This window comes from Pseudorca crassidens, chromosome 10, assembly GCF_039906515.1.
Source record: "Pseudorca crassidens isolate mPseCra1 chromosome 10, mPseCra1.hap1, whole genome shotgun sequence".
NCBI classification, from domain to species: Eukaryota; Metazoa; Chordata; class Mammalia; order Artiodactyla; family Delphinidae; genus Pseudorca; species Pseudorca crassidens.
Genome location: NC_090305.1, coordinates 82,980,783 through 83,007,844, shown reverse-complemented (window position 1 = coordinate 83,007,844; position 27,062 = coordinate 82,980,783). Strand labels below are relative to the sequence as shown.

At 38.9% G+C, this 27,062-nt stretch overlaps 1 protein-coding gene across 25 annotated transcripts in view; it reads left to right on the top strand.

Annotated features, from left to right (window-relative positions):
• MAGI1 (membrane associated guanylate kinase, WW and PDZ domain containing 1) overlaps positions 1 to 27,062 on the top strand; it is a 622,973-nt gene that overhangs the window by 496,310 nt on the left and 99,601 nt on the right. For 14 of the 25 annotated variants that reach the window (XM_067755104.1, XM_067755107.1, XM_067755106.1 and 11 more), the window contains 4 exons: positions 3,885 to 4,091; positions 11,446 to 11,647; positions 20,232 to 20,314; positions 24,463 to 24,501. In XM_067755104.1, the coding sequence (XP_067611205.1) occupies positions 3,885 to 4,091; positions 11,446 to 11,647; positions 20,232 to 20,314; positions 24,463 to 24,501 (531 nt within the window). The remainder of the gene's footprint in view (positions 1 to 3,884; positions 4,092 to 11,445; positions 11,648 to 20,231; positions 20,315 to 24,462; positions 24,502 to 27,062) is intronic. The other 11 variants (XM_067755099.1, XM_067755095.1, XM_067755117.1 and 8 more) reach the window with 2 other exon arrangements.

Genomic DNA, 27,062 nt, shown 5'->3' with positions numbered 1-27,062 from the left:
TTGCTTGTTCCTTTACATCGGTAAAGGGATGGTACTCAGTTACCATGTGGCAAGCACTTCAGACACATTGTCTCATTAATCCTTCCAACAAGGTGTAAGGAACCTCATTTTAAAGATTAGAAACATACACTATTAACATTAAGTAGCATTTATCAAGCCTCCCTGTAGTGAAGCCTTTTTTGTGTGCTAAAGGTATGAAATGGACTATCTCATTGCATTCTCATAATAGGCACTCTAGGTAGAAACTCGGTATTCTTAAAATTCCCAATTTTACAGAAGAGGATGAAGATTTTTTTAAAAATGGTTAAATGACTTGGCCAGGGTTATATAACCAATTAGCAGTGAAGTTGGCATTTGAATCCCAGGCTGTCCTCTTCCAAGTTCTTTGTCACTGCCATGTGCCCAGCGCTCCCAATGCCTATACATTAGATTAACCCAAATGAAATTGCTGATACTCGACAGTTTTTCTTTTACAACAGCAATTATGTACGGTTCAACCTATTAATATGTGCTTTTATCTGTCTCCAATTGATCTTAAAACTAATTTCCAGAAAGAGGAAACAATGATGAATAAGTGGGTTTTTGCGAGGAGTTTGTAATTGCATTGAGAAATCTGCTAATCACTTATTAACTTCAGAAAGACCCTGAACTTGACAACTGAGGAAAATCCACACATATTTGTCAAATTTAACTAGAACGTTTCTTTTTCAAACATTTATTTCTCTCCTAAACTGAGGATGCCTAAGTTTTAACTGATTTTTTTTTTTTTTTTGCGGTACGCGCGACTCTCTCTGTTGTGGCCTCTCCCGTTGCGGAGCACAGGCTCCGGACACGCAGGCCCAGCGGCCATGGCTCACGGGCCCAGCTGCTCCGTGGCATGTGGGATCTTCCTGGACCGGAGCACGAACCCGTGTCCCCTGCATCGGCAGGCGGACCCTGAACCACTGCGCCACCAGGGAAGCCCTTAATTGATTTTTAAATGATGGTAGTTTCATGAACATCCCCTTGGCTTAATGGCGCTGAAAATGAGTGATAATGATTGCAAAATTATAATTATAAAATTATGAATAAAGGATCCTATCTTTTAGTCACATCTTTCAGTGTAAGATTCTTATTTGCAGACATTGGTCTTACTTTAACCTCTAAGTCAAAAATGTACATGATGTTTTTGTATAATAGTGATCATAAGGAATTAGAATTAGGTTCGTTAGAGGTTTGTCTCATCTTTTGTCCACGGTGAAGATTACTGTGTAAATAGTTAGCTGTTTTACTTACCTAAACCTCACTAACAGTCTTCAGTTCATGGAAATAGTCAATGCTGCGGCTGTGTTCCAACTTCATCAAAGGCACGATTCATCCTGTGGTTGTAACCTCTTTAGAAATGCGTGTTGAGTCTTGGTTCATACATTTGTTCATTCTTCCCTGTGCTTTTGTTAGTCTCTAAAAACACACATGGATGCCTTTTCTTCAAGCTAGTTTTGTTCAATCCCTATACCTTTAAGTTGGAAACCTGAAAGAAGTTTTTTGAAGAGGTTGAAATATTACTTTCTGTGAAAGAACTGTAATGATTGAATTGAATACAAGCCACCACAATGCACTTACCAGGTTTCTATTTGGTTTCCTTCAAATTCAAACATGGTGCTCGGTCGTCTACCGCTCTTTTTAATATGCATTTTCAGGGTTCCCCTGCTGCAACATGCTGTTTACACCACTCTCAAAGAAAGTGGGTGCATATACTCATAAATTTGATGATTCAAAAAATATTTCAGAGAAATTGTGTTAAGAAAGAAATTTTAATTATAAAGATAAATTTAATGGATATAAATTCTTTATCACCTATGTGTCTCATGCTGAGCAGCATATTACTGTGTCCTTTTCTTTTTGTGCTTGTATGATAAAATGTGTATTTTATACAATTATGTGCTGAGGTTAGACAATGCGTAAGATTCTTGGGAAGCAACTGTGTACAGGATTTGTTATTATTTACAAATTATACCTTACTAAGCATAGAATTACAAACGTTACTTAGGCTTTTTTTTGTTTTTTGGCTGCGGTGGGTCTTTGTTGCGGCGTGTGGGCTCTTCATTGGTGGTGCACGGGCTTCTCTCTAGTTGTGGCACGCAGGCTTAGTTGCACCGAGTCATGTGGGATCTTAGTTCCCTGACCAGGGATCGAACCCACATCCTCTGCTTTGGAAGGCGGATTCTTTACCACTGGACCACCAGGGAAGTCCCTACTTACGATTTTTTTTTTTTTTTTTTTTTGCGGTACGCGGACCTCTCACTGTTGTGGCCTCTCCTGTTGCAGAGCACAGGCTCCGGACGCGCAGGCTCAGCAGCCATGGCTCACGGGCCTAGCCGCTCCGCGGCATGCAGGATCCTCCCGGACCAGGGCATGAACCCGTGTCCCCTGCTTCAGGGGCCACCAGAGAAGCCCCCTACTTACGATTCTTTGAAGGACTCAATATGATCTATCTTCCTGGCCTAACTCCTTTGATGTGAGAGGGTGAATGGATCAATGGCATTCTGATGTTGATTTTTTTTTATCATGTAGTCACTGAATATTATTGATTATAAGCTGTATTTTTCAAACTTTGGCCATTCATGACTCACCTTCATGATTTTGTCTATATCTTAACATAGTATCTTTTATTTACTTCAGGTTTTCTTTAAAAGAACTCAATTTTTACCTTAGGTGTTCAAAAGGAAACTCATCGTTATCATTGCTATTATTTACTCAATTAATTTCTTATTAAATTTAGCTGCTTTTTTAAACTTCAGGTTTAACTGCAAGTTTAAAAAAGTCAGTTTTATAAAGTATTGCTTTATCACTTAAGTTTTAGAAGTAAATGTTATATTTTACTAACATCACTTACTAGTTAGATTTTTCTACTGCACATTAAAAATATACACACATTAGGGCTTCCCTGGCGGCGCAGTGGTTGAGAGTCCACCTGCCGATGCAGGGGACACAGGTTTGTGCCCCGGTCCGGGAGGATCCCGCATGCCGCTGAGCGGCTGGGCCCGTGAGCCATGGCCGCTGAGCCTGCGCGTCCGGAGCCTGTGCTGCACAACGGGAGAGGCCACAACAGTGAGAGGCCCGCGTACTGCAAAAAAAAAAAAAAAAAAAGAATACACATATTAAAATAAAAATTAAAATGTAAAAACCCTTACAGGCACCACTCAGAGTCACTTAGCACACATGACAGTCAGACCTGCGGCAAACTCTGGGGGAAGTGGCTAAAAGTGAAAATGGGCACTTACTAAACGAGTGACCCATGAGGGGTGCCACTATCGACACAAGAGTTTCCTCTTAAAACTGGGTGAGGATTTGTTCCAACCACACATGACCTTGAGAGTCAGGCCTGCCATTCAGTTAAAGAGGCGCCACGTGGTGTTCACTTTCCTTTTTAAAAAAATATTGCCCTGGTTCCCTCTTGAGGAGTCCCCTTATTAATGGAGGGTGACCTCAACTTTGTTGGCCTGTAAGGGTGCCGGCAGTAGTGAATTTGTTATTTTGTGTGCCACTCTCTCTAAATTGGATTCTGCATTATGCTGGTGCGTATATGTAAGAAGGTGACCGATTGAAATTCAAATGTAATGAGGATGAAGCTCTGCCATTCAGCACAGGCGCCTTTATTTTTAGCCCTAGTAGGTTCTTTGCCCCATCACAATGCAGCTTTCCTCCTGGCTTCCGAAATCACCATGTCTAACTGGGTAGGACTGACATGTTTTCTAACCCATTCTAGAAATGAAATACAGTTTGTTCTGGTTTTCTAGTTTAAAAAAAAATTTTTTTAATGGGCTGAGAGATTTGGATTTGCAGTCTTGAGAGAAACAAAGTATTCTTTCTGAAACATGCAAATGTGTCTCTCCATCACCTAGGAAACTATTATGGGACACCCAAACCTCCTAGCCAGCCACTCAGTGGGGAAGTGATCACGACGGATGCCTTGCAAAGCCTTCATTCTGGCTCCAAGCAGTCAACCCCAAAGCGAACCAAGTCCTACAATGATATGCAAAATGCTGGCATAGTCCACGCGGAGAATGAGGAAGAGGATGATGTTCCTGAAATGAACAGTAGCTTTACAGGTAAAGACCAGATGATGTTCTCCCTCGTTGGACTTAGGGAAGGAGGGCTGGGGGAGGCTTTTGTGAAGAGTTACAAGAAGGTTTCTATTCTCAGGAGGAATTTGGAAGGATCTCCAGAATTCAAACTCTGACCACATGGTGCTTGGGGAAGAGATGGTCTTTTCTCTGGTCTGTTTTTCATGCTTCTTGGCAAGAGTATTTTAACTTCACCCAGCTATCTTAAAGGGGCAGGAGGGCAGTGTTTGTGGAAGGAAATCAAGAATAACGAGCATCCTTTCTCTCTGTTCAAAATGATATCCATAAAAATCTGTTTTGTTCATTCATTACTTAGTCTTGACACTGCTCCATCATAATTATGGCTGATTGCTTGTAAAGACAAATAGGAGAATTTGTTTAATAGTTTAATATCACTTGATGCTGTATGGAAGGCTAGCAGCATCCTTTTTTCTCATACCTTTGCAAGTAGAGATACAATGGAAATAAATCATGTGTTAACTTATGCAAATTCTGCTATATTCCCTAAGAGGGAAAAGATGAAAAAGTAATAAATACTATAAGATTCTATACTGCATATGTATTTTATATTATATAGCATATATTACTCATTGCATTATATTTTTATATATACATTCAGGGCTATCTACGCCCAAGCTTCGGTAGGCTGTATTTTATGAGGAGATCTTCAAGGACAAGTCCTCTGAATAAGGATGTACAGGTTAGGAATTGCACGTTCCCTGGAGGCACCGTTCACAGAGGCTGTGATATACATTCCTTGGGTTACCGCAGTGACCCAGAACTGTTCAGTAATATTTTTGACTCTTTGGGGGTTTGACCTTATATAGTAACTCACAATGTCGCAACTGAATAAGACATGAGTTACTCGTCGATAATGTTGTGACTTTGAAGACCGCTTGTTTTTTCTGTTTTTCCTATACTTATTTTCTTTGATATTTTAGAGTTACAGTTCTGTATTTTCCTCCTTGTGCTACCAAGTCTACTAGGATATTTAGAAAAAAGTTTGTGTTAGTTGAATGCTTTCTCCTGCCTGTATGGGCCTTTCTGAAGCCTAAAATTTTTCAAGGCAACAATTTAAAAAATTCTTTGATGGCTTATCATTGTAACGGTAACCCAACCCTTCCATAAGAAGCACTAGGGAAAGGAGGAGTCCTGGCTTCCTGTCCTAGCTTTGTTCGTGGTAGCTGTCTTATTATGAACATACTGTCTAACTGCTCTCATCTGTAAAATGACTGGTTAGGATCAGATCACATCTAGGTTCCCCCTTCCAGCTCTAAGAATTCGAGTCCAGGAAAATTTCCATTTTCTCAATTAGAATGGATTAGGCCAGTGGCTGACCTACAGTTGCAATACCTGGAATAAATTTACCCATTGCTACGTATTTGTTTATTGAAATCAGTTAATTACATCCACTTCAAAATATTTTATCCGTTTATAGTAGTCCTCGCCGAAATAAAAGCAGATTATGAAAAAAAAAGACAATACTTCCTTGAAGAAAAAATAGCCACTATTTTAATGTCTTGATCTTCCAACAAATAAGAATAGCAAATTATGATATAACCCAAAAATGTAGATGTGGTCACAGAAATAGAAAGACCTTGGGGGTAACATGCATCGAAACAGTTCTGCCAAGCTGACTGGATGGTCCCCAAGAAGCTTGGGTGCCTTTATTTGTCCTCCATTAACTAAGTAGATTTCTCGGTACAAAGCAAGAACAGAGTAGGGATAGTTGAGTGTAGGTCTTGATGCTTTTCCAATTTCTAACCACTGTAAATCTCTGTCTCTAGAAGCCAGGCCTCAGAAAATCTGACCTCATAACATCCCTACTTGAACTCCTGGTGTTGGGGAAAAAAAAAAAAAAAACCACCTGGGCCTGGGTCATCATTGCTAAAGGCAGTCTGATCATTAGTTTCTGCACAGAAAAAGAAAGCCAAGTGGCGCCTGATGGGATGCATGGAGAGAGACTTGATTCTGAGATATACAAGTGATAGGGCATCTTCAATACGGAAGGGATATTTTGAATAAATGCCTCCTCACTTACCAAACTGCAAGTATGACAGCTGACAACATGTCATACCCTGACTCATATGAATTCTTTCAAATAATTGAGACTACCCAGTCTGTGATATGTGTATCAAGCTAGCTGTGTCAAAGCATCTTGCGCTCCGAACCTCTTTAAGTAGCAATCCACCAGCTGCTTCGAGCACAGAGTGGCAGTACCATAATGAAGTCTTGACTTCTGGTTGAGCCATTTGTGATAGAGGCATGAGTGTCAGATTCAAATGTACAAACACTATGGAGCTATTTAAAATGATATTTACCAGGATATTTTTAATAACAGGCTCTTGGTACGATCTCAGCTGACTTCTGCTTGGTTCTTTTGAAGGGGGCACAAAATGTCTAAATAACATGCCTAAATAACATTAGCACTATCTGCTGATAAAAGAGCAGGGAGTTTAAGGCCAGGAGCATCCTGGGGAGGTCGCTTCTTCCTTCCTTCCTTTCTGCAACCAAAGATGGAGGCAGGAGCTGAGTAATGAGAAGTCATCCCAGATTCTCACCGTAGAACTTGACTGTTGAACACAAGGCAGTAGGACAGTCTCCTACAAGTTATGCCCAAATTACAGACCTAAAGGAGGCCCTGGAGAGAGAACACTGTTAATTTGTGCTTCATGAAGGTAGACTTACACTGTTGGGCAAAGCACACAGTTATTTATACAAATAAATTAAAACATTTGTGAAAGTATTTTCTTCATTATAGACAACTTGAAAAATATATAACAAACCACTGCAACTAAAAAGTTGCTGATCCATCCATTAACCACCTCTAAGAGACACCAAAAATGTTATTTAGTTGTGTTCTTAAGCTTGTTTTCCCAACAGCCTCCCTGTTGTTGAACATTAGACTGCTGATGCTGCTTTTTCATTAGCAGTTAATGGTAAGATATTGCTTTGGAATGTCAAGAGATAATGATATTACCAAAAGAGCTAATGGTTCCCCAGTGCTCTGTGGCAGGCACTTTGCTAAGCTCTCATGCATATACTAGGGAGGTCTAATTGCTTGTCCAGTATCGCAAAGCCAGTGAGGGTGAAAGCTGTCATTTCAGCCCAAAAAGTCTGACTCCAGAATCTGCGTGGCTCATCCACTGTGTCATTTGTGTTTTAAATCAAGTTTATTAGCCCTTTGTAGCCTCAAAGGTTTTGACTGGTTATGTACACAGTGAGGGAGGCACATAAATCTGAATGCATGTGTAATTTCAAATAAGCTCCAGAATGTATATTTGACATGAGCTTATGTTGTCAAAGTCACCTTCAAATGCTCCCAAGTGTGTCAGTGTATGTAAATGCTGGGAAGCTTCTGACTTACCATGAATGAACATGTTTTACATGTTTATTTACGGTTATGAATCATTTTCACAGGTATCCTATAAACCTCCTGGAGATCTTGATAGGCTGCCTAAGTATTATCTTCCCCATTTTGCAGATGAGAACACTGAGGAATAGTGTGTGTTAATAAGCTCACTAGACAATGCAAGAATCCAGCCTCCTGTTTGCTTACCCACTCTGTGTTCCAGTAATTCATTCTACCTGTCCTCTTTGGATGCATTGGCAATCTTTAGTAAGAGAGTGATAGCAGTGCTCTTAAATGTTTGGTAAATTAAATGAAAGAGTTTTTGAAGTCAGAGCATGTGTAAAGTCAAAGCCATGATTAGGACTGTGAAATTTTGGAATCTGCTCTATGTGTGCCCCAGTCTCTCATTTTTGGACTTCTGATTTTCTTTCAGAGAATGAGATTGTTTTAAGGTTCTCCCGAACTAGAAGGAAGAAACAGAAAACCAAACATATCAAGTTGTATACATTAAATATCTGTCACCTTTTTTTAACAATTAACCAGATGGGAGGAATTCTTTGACAATGTACATGTGTATCAAATCATCACAATGTGAATTTTAAATATCTTACAGCTTTGTCAATTATACCTCAGTAAAGCTGAAAAATTAATATCTGTAGCTTTTTGTATGTCAATCATATGTAAATAAAGCTTTTTTTCTTTAAGAAGACACTGAAAACATATAAAATAAAATATATTTGGATAATTTAAAATAAGGTCTAGTTGCTGGAGGGATTTCTTATTTCTGTAGTAAATTAAAATTACATATATATTTTTTCAGTGAGCTAATATTCCCTTCATGTAGTCGAGGTTTTGAAGTACCGGCAGGACTTTTTCCTCCCCCCTTCTTTCCCTCCCCTTTCCATGAATTGTGTACCTTCAGGATTAAAGCAAGTTGTTTCTCTTTTCATATGTAGTGGCCCACCTGTGGCCACCACCCTTTTCCTGTTACATCCAGTTTCTATTAAAATAGGTTAATTAAAATGTTTCAGTAAAATTATTGGAATGTCTACTATTGTCCCAGCACTTCTCTGACTCTTAAATCTCATATTAATAGATGATCACTGACCTCGACCCTTGGTGTTTCCAGTAGCACATCCAAGTCCTGAGCTCTGTTGAGCACTCACTGAGCTCCAGGCACTTTTGCAGGCGTTTTTCATGTAGTTCCCTTTTTGTGGTATGTGTGTTATGCCCATTTTACAGATGAGGAAACAAATGCTCAGAAAGGTAAAGTCTCTTCTAACGTCACATAGTTAGAAATAGGCACACTATGATTTGTTCTGTGGTTTGCTGTCAAATCCATCCTTTTTCTGCCTATTTGTAATGAATTGGCAGCCTGAGGGCCAGCTCTGACCTGCAAACAAAATTTAATAATAACAACTTTAATGAATAAGATGATGTTTACTGTACTGAGTGCTTTACATAAACTATTCCTCCCCACAACCTTATGAGGTAAGTACTGTTATTATCCCCACTTTACAGATAAGGAAACTAAGGCACATAGAGGTTGAGTGTGTTTCCCAAGTTAGTCAAGAGTAAAGCCAGGATTCAAACTCAAGCATTCTGGCTTCAGAGTCAGTGCTTATAATCACTATCTTTCATTTTCTTGCTTGTGCTACACCGCTTTATTTTTAAAAGGAATTAGGATTGGAAAATTAGAAGGTTTTGCATAAAAATATAGATTTCCACCTTCTCTTGAAAAAATCAGAAATCCGGAAACCCTGAGTACACTTTTCCCCAGGATGCTAATTGTCTGGCGCTGAGTTCTCTGCTCCTTTCAGAAAGGATACACCCTCTCCAGTGTTCTAGACATCCATCATTTGTGTCTCCGACCTGGCATCAGTGGTCATAGGAATTTGTACCCCGAGGCTGCACCGTACCCTGTCACATTGCCAGCTGAGCAAAACCCCTCCTAGAAGCTAAAGGTTCTAGTGATTTTTTGTTGTTGAGCAATTTTTGTATCTCTGTCTTCAAAGTGTAATGCTTGTATTTGAATCTCCATCACCTGGGTGCTCTCAAAATACACGTTTTTGAACCTAATTCCAAATCTGTTGTCTGAAGTAGGGAGCCATGTCTGCATTTTAGCAATCTCTCCAGGGACTTCACTGGTAGCACAGTGGTTGACTCCACACGCCCAATGCAGGGGGCCTGGGTTCGTCCCTGGTCAGGGAATTAGATCCCACACGCATGCTGCAACTAGGAGTTCACATGCCACAACTAAGGAGCCCACATGCTGCAACTAAGGAGCCCCCATGCCACATCTAAGACCTGGTGCAACCAAATAAATAAATAAATATTAAACAAAACAAAACAAACAAACAAAAATCTCTCCAGGTGATTCTTATATACACTTAAGCTTAAGAAGGGTACCTTCCAATGATGTACCAGAAATGAATACATTTTCCCTCCTAGAGAATTAAGGGTGAATCTCTTAATTCTTGCCATGTTTTGAATTTTTGCTATTGATTAGTAATTTCAAATTTTTTCTTCCATAGTGGCCTAATTTCCTCTTTTTCCTTCAAACTTAATAGTTGTTGTATTAACCTGCACTCATCAGTGCAAATTGTAAAATCAACTCAAATCGGTTTCAGCAGGAAAGGGAATTTAGGAGATCAAGCAATTGAAGAGGCCAGGAGTACATGAAATCAGAGAGGCTTCATCAGGGGTATTAGGCGACTTTCTCTGTATTTTATCTCTGCTTTCCTCTACATGAGTTTAATTTTCAGACAAGTCTTGCCAAGCTTTACAACATGGGAATCTATCAGCTTAATAACTTCAGCATCAAGAGGCTACCTCTTGCTTGATAGTTCCAGCAGGCACTTCCATGCCTACACTAGTTTGCCTTGGACCATGTGCTTGATCCAGTCATAAAGGCAAGAGTGATATGGGTGTGACTTGGGCCCACTGCATGAACTTGGAGTGGGTATAGTCAGTCCCCACCTGGACCACATGGACCTTGAATGGAGGAGATGATTTCCGAATGGAGATCTGAGCGGTTGTACCAGAAGACGAGGGGATAGATGCAAGACAGGGAAAGGCCACTTGGCCTCGTCAACGGTGGTGGATTTTGGGTGGAGGTGGTTATTTAATAGGCTTGACATGTCCTCCATCCAACTTTTGGATTACCTTTATTCTCATGTGTGTTGTTGGGAGCTATTGATCGGGGGAAGATTTGAAAACAGCCTTTTATTATTCCTCAGTCTGCTTTGAGTAAATCAGAAATGTCTGCAGGAGAATTACTGTGGGAGATAGAAAATGACTACATCCCCAGATTAATATGTTTTAAAGCCCCATGGAGATTGAGAATGTCAACAATGCCGTTTGTGGAGACTTCGATGACGTCACCTCCTGATGTTTCTAGTTAATAAGAAGGCAAGGAGACTCAGGTACTTAGAGCCTTCAGGACTCAAGTCAAAGCAGTCCACCAACACAATACTGTTCTGGAGGTAACTGTCCTGGTTTTCACAGTAACATTCTCCTCACTTTTCCCAAGGAGGCTAGAATCTGACTCAGTGGTAGAGCTGTCTTTATATTCTAAACTTTTTGGAATTGATTTTTTTCTTGCCTCCAAAAGTCCTCTTCAGTCATGAAACCAAATGATACCTACGGGATGAGAGTGCAGCTCAGTCTGTGACCTGATGGCCTTCTTAGTTTAAGGGACTTGAGGGTTTGAGTCATGAATGTGTTTCTTCTTTGATATTTCCAAGATTGTGAGCAATTCATTATTTGAGCATGTTTTTCCCTTCTTTCTTTTTCAGTAAAATCAAGTTGATTCATCATTTTGATGTTTTCTATTAAAAGAACTTTCATCTAAATAAAACAGTATAGTCGATGTCCAGCAATTAGGAAAGGATGAAGGCTTTTAAGAATATAGATGCCGACAGTAGTGAACACCTCAGTTTGGGGTATGATTGACGATGGTTTTTTTCTCTCCCCATGATTAAACAGCCGATTCTGGTGACCAAGAAGAGCACAGTCTTCAAGAAGCAACGCTCCCGCCTGTCAATAGTAGCATCATCGCCGCTCCCATCACGGACCCTTCTCAGAAGTTCCCTCAATACCTACCTCTTTCTGCAGAGGATAATTTAGGTCCTCTACCTGAAAACTGGGAGATGGCCTATACCGAAAACGGAGAAGTCTATTTTATAGAGTAAAGTACCATTATTTCTACCTGAATCTCTCTCTCTTTTTCCATTTCCCTTCTTTCTCTTTCTCTAGCAGCTACTGATGTAAGTTTATTGTAAAAGGACTGATCGTGTGCTGATGGTCTTCTCTCCTACGATTTAACAAGCCTTGTACAAAAAAAGCAATTAGCATAACATCCTAATCATTGAAACTGAAGAGCTGGAGGAAGCATAAGATTAATAATTTCCCTAAAGAGTTAGACAACTAAACTATGGTGTATATATAAATTATGGTATTATATATGAAGAATATATCTAGCTGCTTAGAATATATAAATCCTTTGCTTATTTTTTCTTAATTGGGTTGTAGTTTCCTTTTTTTTCTTTTTTGAGTTTTAAGAGTTCTTCATATATTCTGGATACAATTCCTTTATTATATGTGTGATTTGCAAACATTTTGTCCAAGTCTGGCTTTTCTTTCCATTGTCTTAACTGTGTCTTTTGAAGAGCCAGAAGTTCTTAATTTTTATGAAGTCTGATTTTTCACTTTTTTTTTCCCCTTGTGGATTGTGTTTTTAGTGTAGAAGCTAAGAAATCGTGGCCTAACTCAAAGTCAAAATGCAGTCTTTTTCTGCTATATTTCTTTTAGAAGTTGTATAATTTACATTTAGGTCTGTGATCCATTTTAAGTTAATTTTTTTGCATGGTGTAAGGTATAAGGATTGAAGTTTGAGAATATAGAGATGTGAAAAGTCTTTCAAAATTAAAAACTTAATATTATATAGTTAAATATTTAACAAATAACCTGTACTGGAAAGGAAAAAATTACATAAAACTGAAACCATTCTAGAAAATCTAAGATAATGTAATTTCTTAACCAATACTCAATTTTTTAAATGTTGTACTTTGGCTCTATTGTTGAGATTCCCTATTAAGATTCACCATAGTTTTATGTACCATAAAAAAGAAAAACAAAATGATCAATTAATCTATAAAATAATTAAAAACATAGGTAAGTCTGTTCTTCTCAAATACTGCGTGTTGGCCAAAAAGTTCATTTGGGTTTTTCCATAAGATGTTGCAGAAAAACCCGAAAGAACTTTTTTGGCCAACCCAATAGATTAACGTTGAAGATCTGCTGTTCAGGGAACAATAACAAAGGACATTTTTGAATAACATATGAAGTGTCTCACCTTTGTAAAATACATGGGCATATACACATATCTGCTGTGTTATTATATGTATATATTTGTTTTCCATGAATATGTAGATATAGTTCTATGTCTAGAAAAATTCTGGAAGTATCTATTAACACTTGAGTTTGAGTTAAGTAAGGAATTTAAAGAATTTATTTTCTTAACTACATTATACATGTCTGTGGGGTTTGAATATATATTTCCACTCAAATAATATTCTAGCATATATTTTGTAATTAGAAAAATCAGCAAGGGTAAGAAAGTATAATTATCCTAAGGACATGGGAGTGAGGGAAAAGGCTTGGGTCTCGTAACACCCTCTTTCAGAACTAACCTAGGAAATCGGAGATGAGTGAACTATACCTCCTGGGTTATTTTCCAACCAGAAGGAGCGGACAGTCCATATTTCTGTCTTCATGCTCATGACAAATGCTGACTGCAGACAGGGGTGGATGATGAAGTCTTTTCCTGGGAGTTAGGGAAGTATAGTGGTTAAGAGCTCCCCTAAAAACTCCTGTTGTTTCTACCCCTTACTATTTATATGATCTTGGGAACTTGAGTTTGCCTCTCTGCATCTCAGTTTTCCCTGTGTGTAGAAGGACATGAATGTTGTGGATCATGCCTACCCTGTCACATTTTCGTGAGAGTTAGATGAGGTAATGGATGTAAAGCGTGGGCTAGTATTAATTACTGAGCATTATTGTTACTGTTACCATTTTTATCATCATCATTTGGTTACCACAGAGGAGTTTAAATGTTATAAAAATGGATGTCACCTATAAGCTTAGAATTTTGTACTTAGCTTTTGCAATAAATTGCCTTTAAAGTTATGTCCATTAGTAAGGAAAAATTACGTTGAGCAAAGGAAAATATAACAGAGGAATTCCTAATACAGAGTAATATGTGAAACTCAAATTTTTAGAAAAGAATGTGTTGAAAGGGGCTTCCCTGGTGGCCCAGTGGTTAAGAATCTGCCTGCCAATGCAGGGGACACAGGTTCGGGCCCTGGTCCGGGAAGATCCCACATGCCACAGAGCAACTAAGCCCGTGTGCCACGACTACTGAGCCTGCGGTCTAGAGCCTATGAGCCACAACTACCGAGCCCTCGTGCCACAACTACTGAAGCCCGCACACTGCAACTACTGAAGCCTGTGCACCTAGAGCCCATGCTCTGCAACAGGAGAAGCCACCGCAGTGAGAAGCCCATGCACCGCACACTGCAACGAAGGGTAGCCCCTGCTCACCACAACTAGAGAAAGCCTACGTGCAGCAATGAAGATCCAACGCAGCCAAAAGTTAAAAATAAATAAAATAAATTTATTTTAAAAAAAAGAATGTATCAATAGTTTTGCTCAAGACTGACTTGATGAATTTGAAAAAAGGAAGTTGGTTATTTTGATGGTTAGTGAGGACTGTGCTTAGTAAAAATGGTTAGTAAAGACCCAAGACTGTGGCTGATTTATAGGGGAGTACAGTGATTTGCTTACTTTTCATAACCTAATTTAGCTTTTAACCAATGCCAGGCCAATCTTCATTGGCCTAATGTTTAATAGAAAATTTAGGCAAAAGTATGGCTTATTATGACAACTCTGTGATTTGGTCTGCAGCTATCAAATTCTGTAGATATTAAATTATTAGATACACACCATTTTTATTTTAGCCTAAATTATATATCCTGGTTAATGAGATTTCAGGTGCCCTTCATTCTGAAGAACTTCATCTTAGAGTATCTTACATTGAATAGCAAGTTAAATTTCTATAGAATCAGATCTACCTTGTTTTACATATATGTGTCTGTGTTAGCTTTACAGTTTATGGGAAATCTAAGAAATACCGGAATTTAAGAACATTAAAAAAGTAAGCATGGACTTACAAACTCTGGATATTATAAAGAAAACGGACATAAGAAGACTTCGAAAGGAGATAAAAATAAGGCAGACTGGCTGGGGAACTTGGGATCACAGAAATGACAGGTGGTGAGTTCCCTGAGTTTTTGTTTTACCTCATATAACTCAGACTTGGAACTGAAGAAGCTAGTAATTCAGAAACACCAACAAGTGGAGACCAAAAAACAAAGCCCTCATGAAAGCCTACTCTCTCTAGCCAGAGGACCAGGAAGGGGTATCCTGCAAGGCAGGAAGCTTTTATTGAATAACTGCTGGGCTTCAGCCAACAAGACACAAAAGCCTGTGCTCCCACCTCTACCAGCAAAGATGAGTGAGAAGCCTAGTCCTCTACCCTTCACAGGATATAACTAGGATCTCAAACCTCCCTGCAAGTGTGGTGTCCAAAAAGGCTCAGAAGATAACTGGGACTTTGTAGCCCGGCAGTAATGAGCACTCCCCCTTTCTTCATCTAACTTCAATGGAGACCACGTTGAGGGAGCCTGGATGCCCATCCTGACATGGCAGTAACAAGGCAGCCTCTCTCCCCACTGGGGTAGTGGCAGAGGAGGTTTGGTGAAGAGTCAGCATTTTTACCACCAGTGGTAAAGTGGCCCCCAGCCTCCTCAGAGAGTTAGTGGGAACAGTAATAAGGCACTCCTACCACTCCCAGCCAAGCTGGTGTCAGAAGAGCCCTAATGTGGAGCTGGAATTCCCATCTCTACCCAGTAGTAACAAGGAACTCCTCACCCTCTTGGGTGGGATACAGCCAAAGGAGTGATGAGAGGTAAATTTATAGCACTACGCATATATATTAGAAAAGAGAAGTCTCTAATCAACAATCTGAGCCCCCAATTTAAGAGCTTAGAAAAGAAAAGCAAATTAAATGTGAAATAAGTGGAAGGAAACAATAAAGGGCAGAAATTAATGAAATCAAAAGCAAAAACAGCAGAGATAATCAATGAAACAACCAGCTGATTCTTCAAAAAGATTAATAAAATTGAAGAACCTCTAGCAAGATTGACAAAGAAAAAATTAGAGAAGGTGTGAATTACCAATATTAAAATTTAAAGAAAGAATTACTGCCGACCCTGAAGACATCAGAAAGATGTGAAAATGCTGTCAGAAAGTGTGGACATATAAATTTGACAACTTAGATGAAATAGACCAAATTCTTTGAGAAGCATGATCTACCACAACTCATCCAATATGGAATAGGTAATTTAAATAGCCCTAATGAATTTATAATTTAAAAACTCTTGAAAAAGAAAATTCTGGAAACCAGATGATTTCACTGGAGAACCATTCAAAGAAGAATTAAATTTCTACACAATTTCTTCCTGAAAATAGAAGAGGAGGAACACTTCCCAATTATGTTTAAGAAGCTAGTATTACGTTGTTACCAAAATCAAACAAGGATAGTCCACGAAAAAAATAAAAAGAAAACTGCAGAGCAATATCCTCTGGAATATAGATGCAAAAACCTATAACAAAATACTAGCAAATAGTAATCAATAATACAGAAAAAAAATTATACACCATGCCCAAGTGGGAAGTATTCCAGGGATACAAGACTGGTTCAGTATTTGAAAATTTAATCAATGTAATCCACCATATTAAGACCCCAGTAAAGAAGAAAACCAATCACATGATCTTTTTTATTGATGCAAAGTATTTGACAGAATTCACTCATTCATGATAGAAATTTCTCAGGAAAATAAGAACATAGGGGAATTTCTTGAGTTCATAAAGAACATCTATAAAAAACCAACAGCTAACATTATACTTAATGGGGAAAGACAAAAAACTTTCCCTGCAAGATGGGGAATAAGCCAAGGATATTATCTCTTACCACTCTTATTCAACATTTTACTGTAATTCTAGCCCTAAATAAAAGGAAAGAAAAGACACACAGATTATCTATCTAGAAAATCACCAGAAATGTACAAGACAGTTCTAGAATCAGTGAGTTCAGCAAGATAAAAGATAAGCATACAAACATCAGTTGTATATCTATATACTAACCATGAACAAGCAGACAACAAAATTCAAAAGAAAATGTAATTCACATTTACTTTAAAAAAAAACGCCACTTAGGTATAAATCTAATGAAACGTATAGGATTTTGTATGCCGTAAACTACAAAATACTGATGAAAGAAATCAAAGAAAGTCTAAATAAATGGAGAGACCTACTCTATTCATGGATTGAAAGACTCAGAATTGGTATAGTGAAGATGTCAGTTCTCCCCAAATATGTGTACAGGTTTAATATAAATCCTGTGGAAATCTCAGTGAGGCTTTTTGTTAGTATAGACAAGTTTATTCTAAAATTTATATAGAAAGGCAAAGGAACTAGAATAGGTAAAACAGTTTTGGAAAAGAAGAATGAAGTCACAGTAATCAGTCTGGCCTATATCAAGGCTTATTAACTAGCCACAGTAATAAAGGCTGTGTGGTATTGATGAAGAAATAGACACATAGATCAAGGGAACCCAGAAACAGGCCCACAAATGTGTCCAACCGATTTTCAACAAAGAATGCAAAAGCAATTCAATGTAAGGAAGATCGCCTTTTCAATAAAATGGTGCTGGAGCAAGTGTATAGCCAGAAGCAAATAAATTAACCTCAGCCTAAACCTCATGCCTTAGAAAAAAGAAAAAAATTAACTCAGAATAGATCATCATAAAGTACAAAATGTAAAGTAATAGAACTTCTAGTGGGGGAAAAAGCATAGAAAGTCTTTGAGACCTAGTAATAGGAAAGGGGTTCTTTGACTTGACATCAAAAACATGATCCTAAAAGGAATAATTGATCAATTCAGCTTCATCAAAATGAAAACTTTTGCTTTGCAGAAGACTTAAGAAAACGAAAAGACAAACTACAGACGGGGAGAAAATATTTATAAACCCCACATCTCAAAATGGACTGGTATCTAGAATATATAAAGAACTCTCAACACTCAACAATTAAAAAAAAATCCAGTTAGAAAATGAACTAAAGACATGAACAGACATTTTACTGAAGGAGATATATGGGTGGCAAATAAGTACATGAAAAGATGTTCAACATCATTAGCCATTAGAGAAATGCAAATTAGAACCACAAAGATATCCTAGGTATATATATAGCTATTAGGATGGCTAAAATAAAAAATAGTAACAACACTAAATGATGGTGAAGCTTCAGAGAAACTATATCACTCACACATTGCTTGTGGGTATGTAAAATTGTGTGGTATTCCAGGAAACAGTTTGGCAGTGTCTTAAACTAAACATTGCAGTTACCATACGACCCAGCCATTGCACATTTGTCCAGAAGAGTGAACACTTACATTCACACAAAAGCTTGTGCATAAATGTTTATAGTAGATTTATTCCAAATGGCCAAAAACTGGAAGCCACCCAGATGTCCTTCAGTGGTTAAAGTGTAGTACCTTCATGCCATGGAATACTACTCAGCAGTAAAAAGAATTAATTATTCATGTATGCAACAATCTCGAGGAGAATTATGCTGAATGAAAAATGCAAGCCCCAAAAGATTACATACTGTATGATTTCATTTATATAACATTTTTGATATGACAGAAGTATGGACATGGAGAACAGATCAGTGGTTGCCAGGGATTAAAAATGGGTTTCGAAGGGAGGGATTGTAAGGCAACCGGGTGTGGCTGTCAAAGGGCAACGTGAGAGATCCTGTGATGATGGAAATGTTCCATATGTTGACTGGCTGTCAGTATCCTGGTTGTGACTTTGCACTATAGTTTTGCAAGATGTTACCCTTGGTGGCATCTGGGTAAGGGGGGATGTGGAATCTCTCTTTGTTTGTTCTTACAACTGCATGTGAATCTACAATTATCTTGAGATAAAAAAGTGTTTTTTAAAATATCGCACATAATCTTCCCTCCCATCAGTGACCATTTTTGCACTCCTACTATGTAGGAATAGCACAGACCATGGGTTCTACTGCGGGACTCCCTGGGTTTGATTCCATGCATCAACAGGGTGTTCTTGGGCAGGTTTCTTTACATCTTTGTCCTCAGTTTTCCCATGTGGAGAATGCGGAGTAATCACTTTAATACTAACAATGCTCCTCTCATAGAGTTCTTGTAAGGATTAAGTAAATTGTAATTTATATGTAAATGACATAACAGATTATGATAGTTCTAAGAGGACAAATAAGTGCTGTTGGTGATCTTAGTTGTAACTGTATTAACTTTCATTTGTTATTTCTTTCCTTTTTTTTCTTTCTTTTTTTTTTTTGCGGTGCACGGGCCTCTCACTCTTGTGGCCTCTCCCGTTGTGGAGCACAGGCTCCGGACGCGCAGGCTCAGCGGCCATGGCTCCCGGGCCTAGCCGCTCCACGGCACGTGGGATCCTCCCGGACCGGGGCACGAACCCGCATCCCCTGCATCAGCAGGCGGGCTCCCAACCACTGCGCCACCAGGGAAGCCCTGTTTTTTTCTTCTAACACAGTTGAGATAATGTCTGTACACATTTGCACATTCCGTTTTTCACTTAAGCCTCAATTTTTTCCCAACAATTGATAAGATTTGAATCTAAAATTAAAAACTTTGATAATTTTTTTCAATGTATTTACAACCAAAACTTCAGACATTAGTTTACTACGTAAACTTCGAAAAAAAAAATTTTTTTTTTTTTTTTAAATTTTCTATGTTTCGTTTCTGGTTTGCAGCTTGAACTACTGGACTTGTAGTTCTTTGCTCCTCATATTTAGTTTGCATAGAGTGGACTGGTTGCTCAAGCAGAAGTTTGTCCCAGATATGCTTCCGGTCAATTCTCCCAGTCATTCTCCTGGCATTTCTAACATGACTGAAGGGAACAGTGTCTATTGAAACACTTCCTCTCTGGTTGGGCTAGACCCTCCAGAAGGAAGTGGGGTGACATGTGCAGCTTTTCCAAGCTTTTCCTTGGTCTCGGTTCAATTTGGGATAGGTGATCTGGGGTTGCCTTCACTATGTCTGAAGCATAATTAAGGATACTGTGATGAATGGTATGTCTTAGCAGCTTCAAGCCACTTGCATGGATTGAAGTAGTTTCACACAGTCCTGGGAATTCTTATGTAATATAACGAGTGAAATAGCAGCCTTCTTTGTGAATTCCAGCATCCAACGCTGAAGTCATAGACAAATTGAAAATAAATTGGAATGCGCTCTTTGACAAATGTGAAGACTAAAATAAGCCTAGACAAGAGTAGGCCGTATAGACAAGGGGTATGATTTGGAGCTCAGTTTTCAAAAATAAAGCTGGTATTACATTTTAAGCTTTCCATGATGGAATGGTGATGTCTTAGAGTAAGGAAGCAGCCTCCCTAAGACCCTCTTCAAGCCATTTCATAATTCCAAACCGGGGATCTCTTCTGGCCTCGGTTTGCTGTTAGACAGTATCTTTTCTTTGGTAGAAGAGAGTTAATGTTCAAGACTGTTTAAATCTTCTGTCATTGAGCTTTTTACCTTTTTTTTTTTTTTTCTTTTCAAACATATTTCTTGTCTTTGTTTCTGGATTTCAGCCATAACACAAAAACAACATCTTGGTTAGACCCTCGGTGCCTGAACAAGCAGCAGAAGCCTCTGGAAGAGTGTGAAGATGATGGTAAGGAGCTAGGAAGGTCTGGGTTTAAGGGGCTTGTTCACACATGCAAATTTTAAAGCGTTGTAGCAAGGTCAACCGGGTTTCTAACCATGGGTTTTTGAAAGGTAATCCAGTTTCTAGTAAGTGCATTATGGTTTCCAAAAGCAGGAGAGAAATCAGCAAAATTGCTTTCAAAGAATGATTTGTTTAAACATAAAGGCATCCTCAGTTCTCTGTTAGAAACAGAACTTCAGCACAGTCAGAAAGTATTCAAATGTAGATGCAACCTGTGCCTTCAGGAACTTGGAGAAAATTCTAGAAAGTCTCTAGGAATTTAGAAACCAAAGATGCTCCGATCACTCACTTATTGGACGCTAATTATATATTGTGACAGTCTTAGAGAAAAAAAAATCAGGAACTTTTCTTGAACTCTTCATACTTCATAATTTGATTATTTCTCCAGGTTCAGCATAAAGAAAGCAGATTTTGTTGTGATTGGGAGTCTGTGTGTGATTTAGAGTATATCCTAAATATGAGAAAGTCTATTCTTCCACAAAAGAGACTGAGCCCCACTCTCCCTGCTAATTAAAAGAAGAAAGAATCAATTGTCTATAAGAGTTACTATCATAAAAAAGGAAAGTTTATTTCAAGGCTTTGGAATTTCTAATTACTTTTGCAAAAGGAAAAGAAAATTAAGATGGAACAAATGTGTTCCCTTTCAGTCTATCCTAAGTTCTACCAAAATTGCTTTTTGACATGGACGAATTAAAAGGGAAATGGCTTGCTTTGCTACTCATTATTGATTTCTGGCATTTGAATTAGTAGTATAATTTTGAATACACATTTTACTGTAAGATAGTGAAACTTTATTAATTTATCCTATGGGGCAGAATTGATGTCCGTATAAATTTGAGGTTTGTTTGAAAATGTAAGCCCGTAAAATATGATCCTGTCAAAACCTTACACTCCAGACTATATGTGGATCGCAGATTACATGAAATGAACATAGAATTGCGTGTTCACGGTTAGCTGGGTGACTTCAACTGGAAATGCAAATCCTTCTGACTGAGGAGGCATAGCTGAGAGGCTGGTTTTATTTCGGTTGCTGAGTCCTGAAGAAGAAACGGAACAGGCGTGGGAGCTGCATTATTTTGCATGCTTAAGGATAATGGACTGTCCTGATTATTCACATATTCTATTTAATAGATAATACAGAGGTGGCCAGTTTTCAAAGTTCAGAACATAAAATACTTCCAACCATAAAACTTCTCAGAACAAAATTTAATCTTTATTTGATGCCTGATGATTTTGAAGCCATTTTAGGCCCTCTTATTACCAGCAGATCTTCAATGTCAGTATCCATTACAACTATACTGGGAATGTGTGAAAATGCCTGTTAATATAATTTTATAGACAATAGAAGGCTCCAGTAGCTTTTACAGAGAAAAACGGAGTAAAAGTATTGAGTAGAATTACTGCATGTTTTTCTTAACAATGCTGGTTATTTTTAGTTCTTAGAATTCATGTCATTGGTGTTAATGTTATTCCCTTTGGAACAAGTATGTATTCATACCAAATGCTTAGTAATTGTCCATTCACCATTAGAATTCATAGATTCTTTTTCTGCTAGAAACTATATGTATGTCTGTGTGCCTTTATACACAAATGTTATAAGTATATAACCAGATTATACCACAGTGGCAGGTATCATCAGTTCCTATATTTGCCTTTTCTCTTGCCAGTTACCACAAAGCTGCCTTATATTGTTTTTTGTTATCATGACACAAAGAAGAATCACATTGTTGGTCACCATATTGTTCCTGTGTTTCTTTCTGTTCTCTGTAGGTCACATGCATATCAAATGTAACAGTATGGCATCATACTTATTGTAAAAATGTTCTATTTTCTTTTTCCTATCTCGATAAAGTCAGAAACTAGTTTGGATTTTGATCTTCAGTGTATAAGTCCTGTTGTTATTTCTGTGTTTTAGTAGTTCACTTAGAGGCCTTCTACCTTGCCTTTGAGCTCCAGTCCAGTATTTTAATCTTTAATAACACTGTTTGTCTCAAGGAGACTTTAAACTCATTCTGATTAAAACCCAACTAATGATTCCACCTCCACCCCAAATCTGGTCTTCTGTAAGTATTCCCCATCTCAGTGGAGGGTAAATTCATACATACTTAAGAGTCCCTCATGACGTTTTAGTTTTCTTAACACCCACTTCTAACCCATGTACTACCAGTTGAGTTCACCTTGCCTCCCAAATGTCTCTGGAATCCATTTTCTCCATTTTCTTCACTATCTCTGCCATGCTGGTCAAGGTCATGCTCATCTTCCACCCAGACTCTTGCCCGCTCTCCTTCTTGCACCGTACTCAGAGCAGTTTTTTAAAATGTCTTTGTGTTATCACCACCGCCTCAAGCCCTGTTTAATGGCTGTGGGCTGTTCAGTAAATGCCAAGTCCATAGCTTGTGTCTCCAAGCTCTCTGTGGTTCAGTCTCTAAGCTTGTCTGACTCTCGTTCCAACCCATACTCTGTCCTTCATCCCCACGAGTCCTCATCGAGCTGCTGCTCCATGATCGTTAGATGTGCAGTTCTCCCTTCTTAGAATACTCTTGCATCCCACAAATAATTATTGAATGCCTTCTCTATGTCCAGTGCATTCTGGGAATTTCAGATGTATCATTGAACACAATAAACAAGAAGCCCTGCTCTTGCAGAGCTTAAATTCTAGTCATTTTTCACTCTAAGTCTTTTCATTAAATTTTGCATAACCTTCAGATGACAGCTCAGGGATTCTGCCCCGGACTTTGCCCCCAGATATGATTAGGTCAGTCTATTATGTATCTTAACTTCAGAGAACTTACCATAGTTTTAATTTAATTTTTATCTATGTGAGCTTCGGCCATGTTTCCTTTCCCGGAAGGATAGAGATGTGCCTGTTGGTGCTCATTTCGATGTCGCTGTCACCTGGCATAGTGACTGGCACATAGTAGTTCTCATTAAAGAATTTTTGAGGAAATGAACGAGTGCCCCCAAAGATACTTTAAATAGTATCCAAAAGGCCATTTTCATGAACGATTTTATGTAAATAAGATTCCCTTCTTAGGAAACAATACCAGTGTCAACCTTATTGTTGGCAGTTGGAGAGTTTTTAAATCAAGAGTTTACAAGGTGTGTAGGGCCGCGTTGGTGACTGAAGTCAATAATCGATTCATTTGTTCATACATTCATTCATCCATTTGAGAAATATTTGGTACCTATTATGTATCAAAAACTTCAGTGGGCACTGAACATATTGCAGTAGTGAAAACAGGCTTGATCCCTGTGTTTGTGGAGCTTAGACTGGAGGGATAGCCACCCGCTGTGTAGCTGGAGTGACTGTCTATGCCATGATGTGTTGTGTGCTGTCCTGTGTTCTCTTCACAGTCAAAATAAAATGCTTTACTGACAGCCAGAGACGGTCAAGAATGGAGAGGATCTTTTCTTGTTTTGCTCCCTGAAATTACAGAGAACATTTTCATTCTATTATTTCTGAGCTGTTTGACTTAGAAATCTTATACCAAGTAAGCTCCGTCTCCCACTGCTCCTTTTGGGGCAGCCATCAAGCCTCACTTCCCCCATGTATATCGTCCTGACATAGTTCATTTTTCTAACTCCTTTTGAAAGACGATGAAGTGTAGCTCACCTTAGAATGTGTATTCTCAATTTGACCTCGCCTTCCGTTTTTCAGGCAGCGGTATTACTTATAAGTTAAGTAATTTTGCCTCGCTGATTAGAAGATTATTGAAGGATTAAAAGGACTAATATTGAAAGGTCTAACAGCTTTGTTTGCTTGAAATAAGACCTGTAATAAGTGACTTGCCACGTAAGGACGTTGAAACCGCAAAGGTGTTTGTCATCTTTTACAACCGATCAAACCCTATTTTGCCATGCAAGGAAGTGAGCCATATAATTATGTTGCCAATATCAGCTCTTCCCGTTTTGTGATTTACGCTGAGGTCTCGAGTTGAGTAGTCAAGCCAATGAAATAAGCCACAATGCAGGTAAGGACAAAACAAAGTGATGTGTTTGCTGCTGTTTTTCTTGAGGGGAGTTTCTTTTCTTGGTGCTGGTGTCTGAATTTTTCTTTCTCTCTTTTCTGTCTCATTCCTGCTATTCCTTTGGAGAAGAAGGGATCCATACGGAGGAGCTGGACAGTGAACTAGGTAAACCCTCCCAGCCTGCATAACTTGCCCTGGTTGCCTTGGTCCCCAGTGACTTGCTTAATCCCTCTGTTTCTTTAGTTTGCACTTCTCCAATTATGATTTTCATTCTGGCTTAGCCACGAAAGGTCAATCGTATACAACCCATGTGTCTGACTGCAGACATCACACAGAGTTGTAATAAGTTGTGTCTACAAAGAAGAAGTCTGAGGGAATTGGGACTAGAATGAGAGTTAGCAGATCAGTGCCGGATACTCTCGTAAATTGAGGAGTAAGAAAAAACAGGGATAGATGCTTGCCATGTCCCTTCAACTCTCCTATAATCTATCTCAGGCTCATTTCTTTATTTATTTGGTGTGGGTGGCTTTCTCCATGGGCAATACAGAAAAGCAAAACAAAAATCTTCCAGACTAGCTGAAAGATCTTAGAGTAACAGCAGTACAGCAATTCCACTGATTAGCTGAATGGGTACTAAGTCCTAGTATTATGTTGTTACTCAGTCACAAGCTGCGTGTTGACTTTGTAACCATAGTGAATGGCTTGAAAACCGGATCCTGGGTTTATATGTGTCATTTTCCTCAGAGTGTGTATGTCAATGGAAATCAAGTCTTGATTAGTCCAAGCTCTTGCAGTTCAGAAATAATTTACATTAGCAGATAATTCCAAACTCTTTTATCTCTCCTCTTGGAATATATTGAATTATATTCCCTGCTAAGTTAAATGTTTTATGTTCAGCGTTGTTGTTTTTTTTTTAATAAATTTAATTGTTTATTTATTTTTGTCTGTGCTGGGTCTTTGTTGCTGAGCACGGGCTTTCTCTAGTTGCAGCAAGAGGGGGTTACTCTTTGTTGTAGTGCGTGGGTTTCTTATTGCAGTGGCTTCTCTTGTTGCGGAGCGCGGGCTCTAGGCAAGCGGGCTTCAGTAGTTGTGGCATGCGGGCTCAGTAGCTGTGGTTCGCGGGCTCTAGAGCGCAGGCTTAGTAGTTGTGGTGCACGGGCTTAGTTGCTCCACGGTGTGTGGGATCTTCCCAGGCCAGGGCTCGCACCTGTGTCCCCTGCATTGGCAGGCGGATGCTTAACCACTGCGCCACCAGGGAAGTCCCGAAAGATCTATTTTTAAAGACGTATAATAAATTGTCCTTGTGGTCATTGTGGTAGGAATGACTTGAGATTCAACCTGTGTGACAGAACAATTTGAAACTCATTTTATAAATTAAGAAAAAAAGTATCAATCCAGTGATATTAGATAAAATCATTGAAAAAGACAGAACTAGCTTTTCCAGATGAAAAATGAGTGCCTCGATCCTTTGTGGAACCAATTTAAACTACTCTGGCCACCTGCCTAATGTGTGTGAGTGCCCACCACTGTGTGTGGGCAGTTGGTGAGATAATTCCATTGTGCATAGGGGCACAGCCTTATTTGCTTCTGTGGAAGCTTGAATGTTGAAGTTTTCAGGAAAGAATCAATTGTCTTCTTTTCTCATGTATCTGTAACATTGTAGAAACTTTCCTGTGCTGTTAAAGACTCTACAAAGTAAGTTTTACTGGCTTACTTACCTTCTTACCTTCTCATGGCCAGAGCCACAGTTCTGGGAGATGGTTTGGTGAAGTGGGAGCTGTCTCTGGGGTCAGGGCAGGTTGCCTAGACTCATATCTGGGTTCCGCCACTTATTTGCTCTGTGACCTTGGGCAAGTCATTCACCTTCCCTTAGCTTCCTGTTCCTTACCTGTAAAGAGGGGCTGAAAGAGGAGCTCTCATTGGGCTTAAGAGGAGACTTAATAATAATATGTCTTAATATTTGCCCCTGAGATCAGCACATGTTATTTTGCCAGTTTTCTGATTTAGTAACTAATTCTTTCTTGTTGGACTTCTCAGTGTTTCCTTATGATACTTTTTGTGTTTAATATGGGGCAGGAGAGCAACATGTATAATAGAAATGGCCCAAATATGTCCTTATTCACAGACAGACAGACAGACACACACACACACGCACACGCACACGCACATGCACACGCACAGTTTTTCCTTGCATTCACTTCAGATGCCTTTGACAAGCTCACTGCCCATTTTCTTAATAAGAGGATCCTAATTGCAAACAATAGCAACTGTCAGGTTTTCAATGAACAGTATAATTGCAGATGTGACAAGGAAACCCTCTCTATAATCTGCCTCTGAGAGGCAGGGGCGGTGGACTTGGGTGTTGGACACAGATCATTTGATTGCAGAATTGTCATTTCTGAACTCTGTTGTCTGGGCTGGGTCACTAGCTCCATTATGCACTTTGGTTTTGCAGAATTTATCACATCTTCTGCAGTAATCTCCCCAGAATGAAAAATCACTTGAAGAACCTTCTTTTCGAATTACAGAGTTTTCATTAGGTAGGGAAATGAGATCCCCTCCCAATCAACACTGAATTACAGTGTAGAACCGTATCTCTGACTGTGAACATGACTTTCAATCTGTGCCCTGACACAACTCTTGGAACATTTTTCTGCTCCATATTCACTTCCATGGCGATGATTAGTACAACATGAGATTTTTAGTGGTAGGAACAGCAAGCAAGC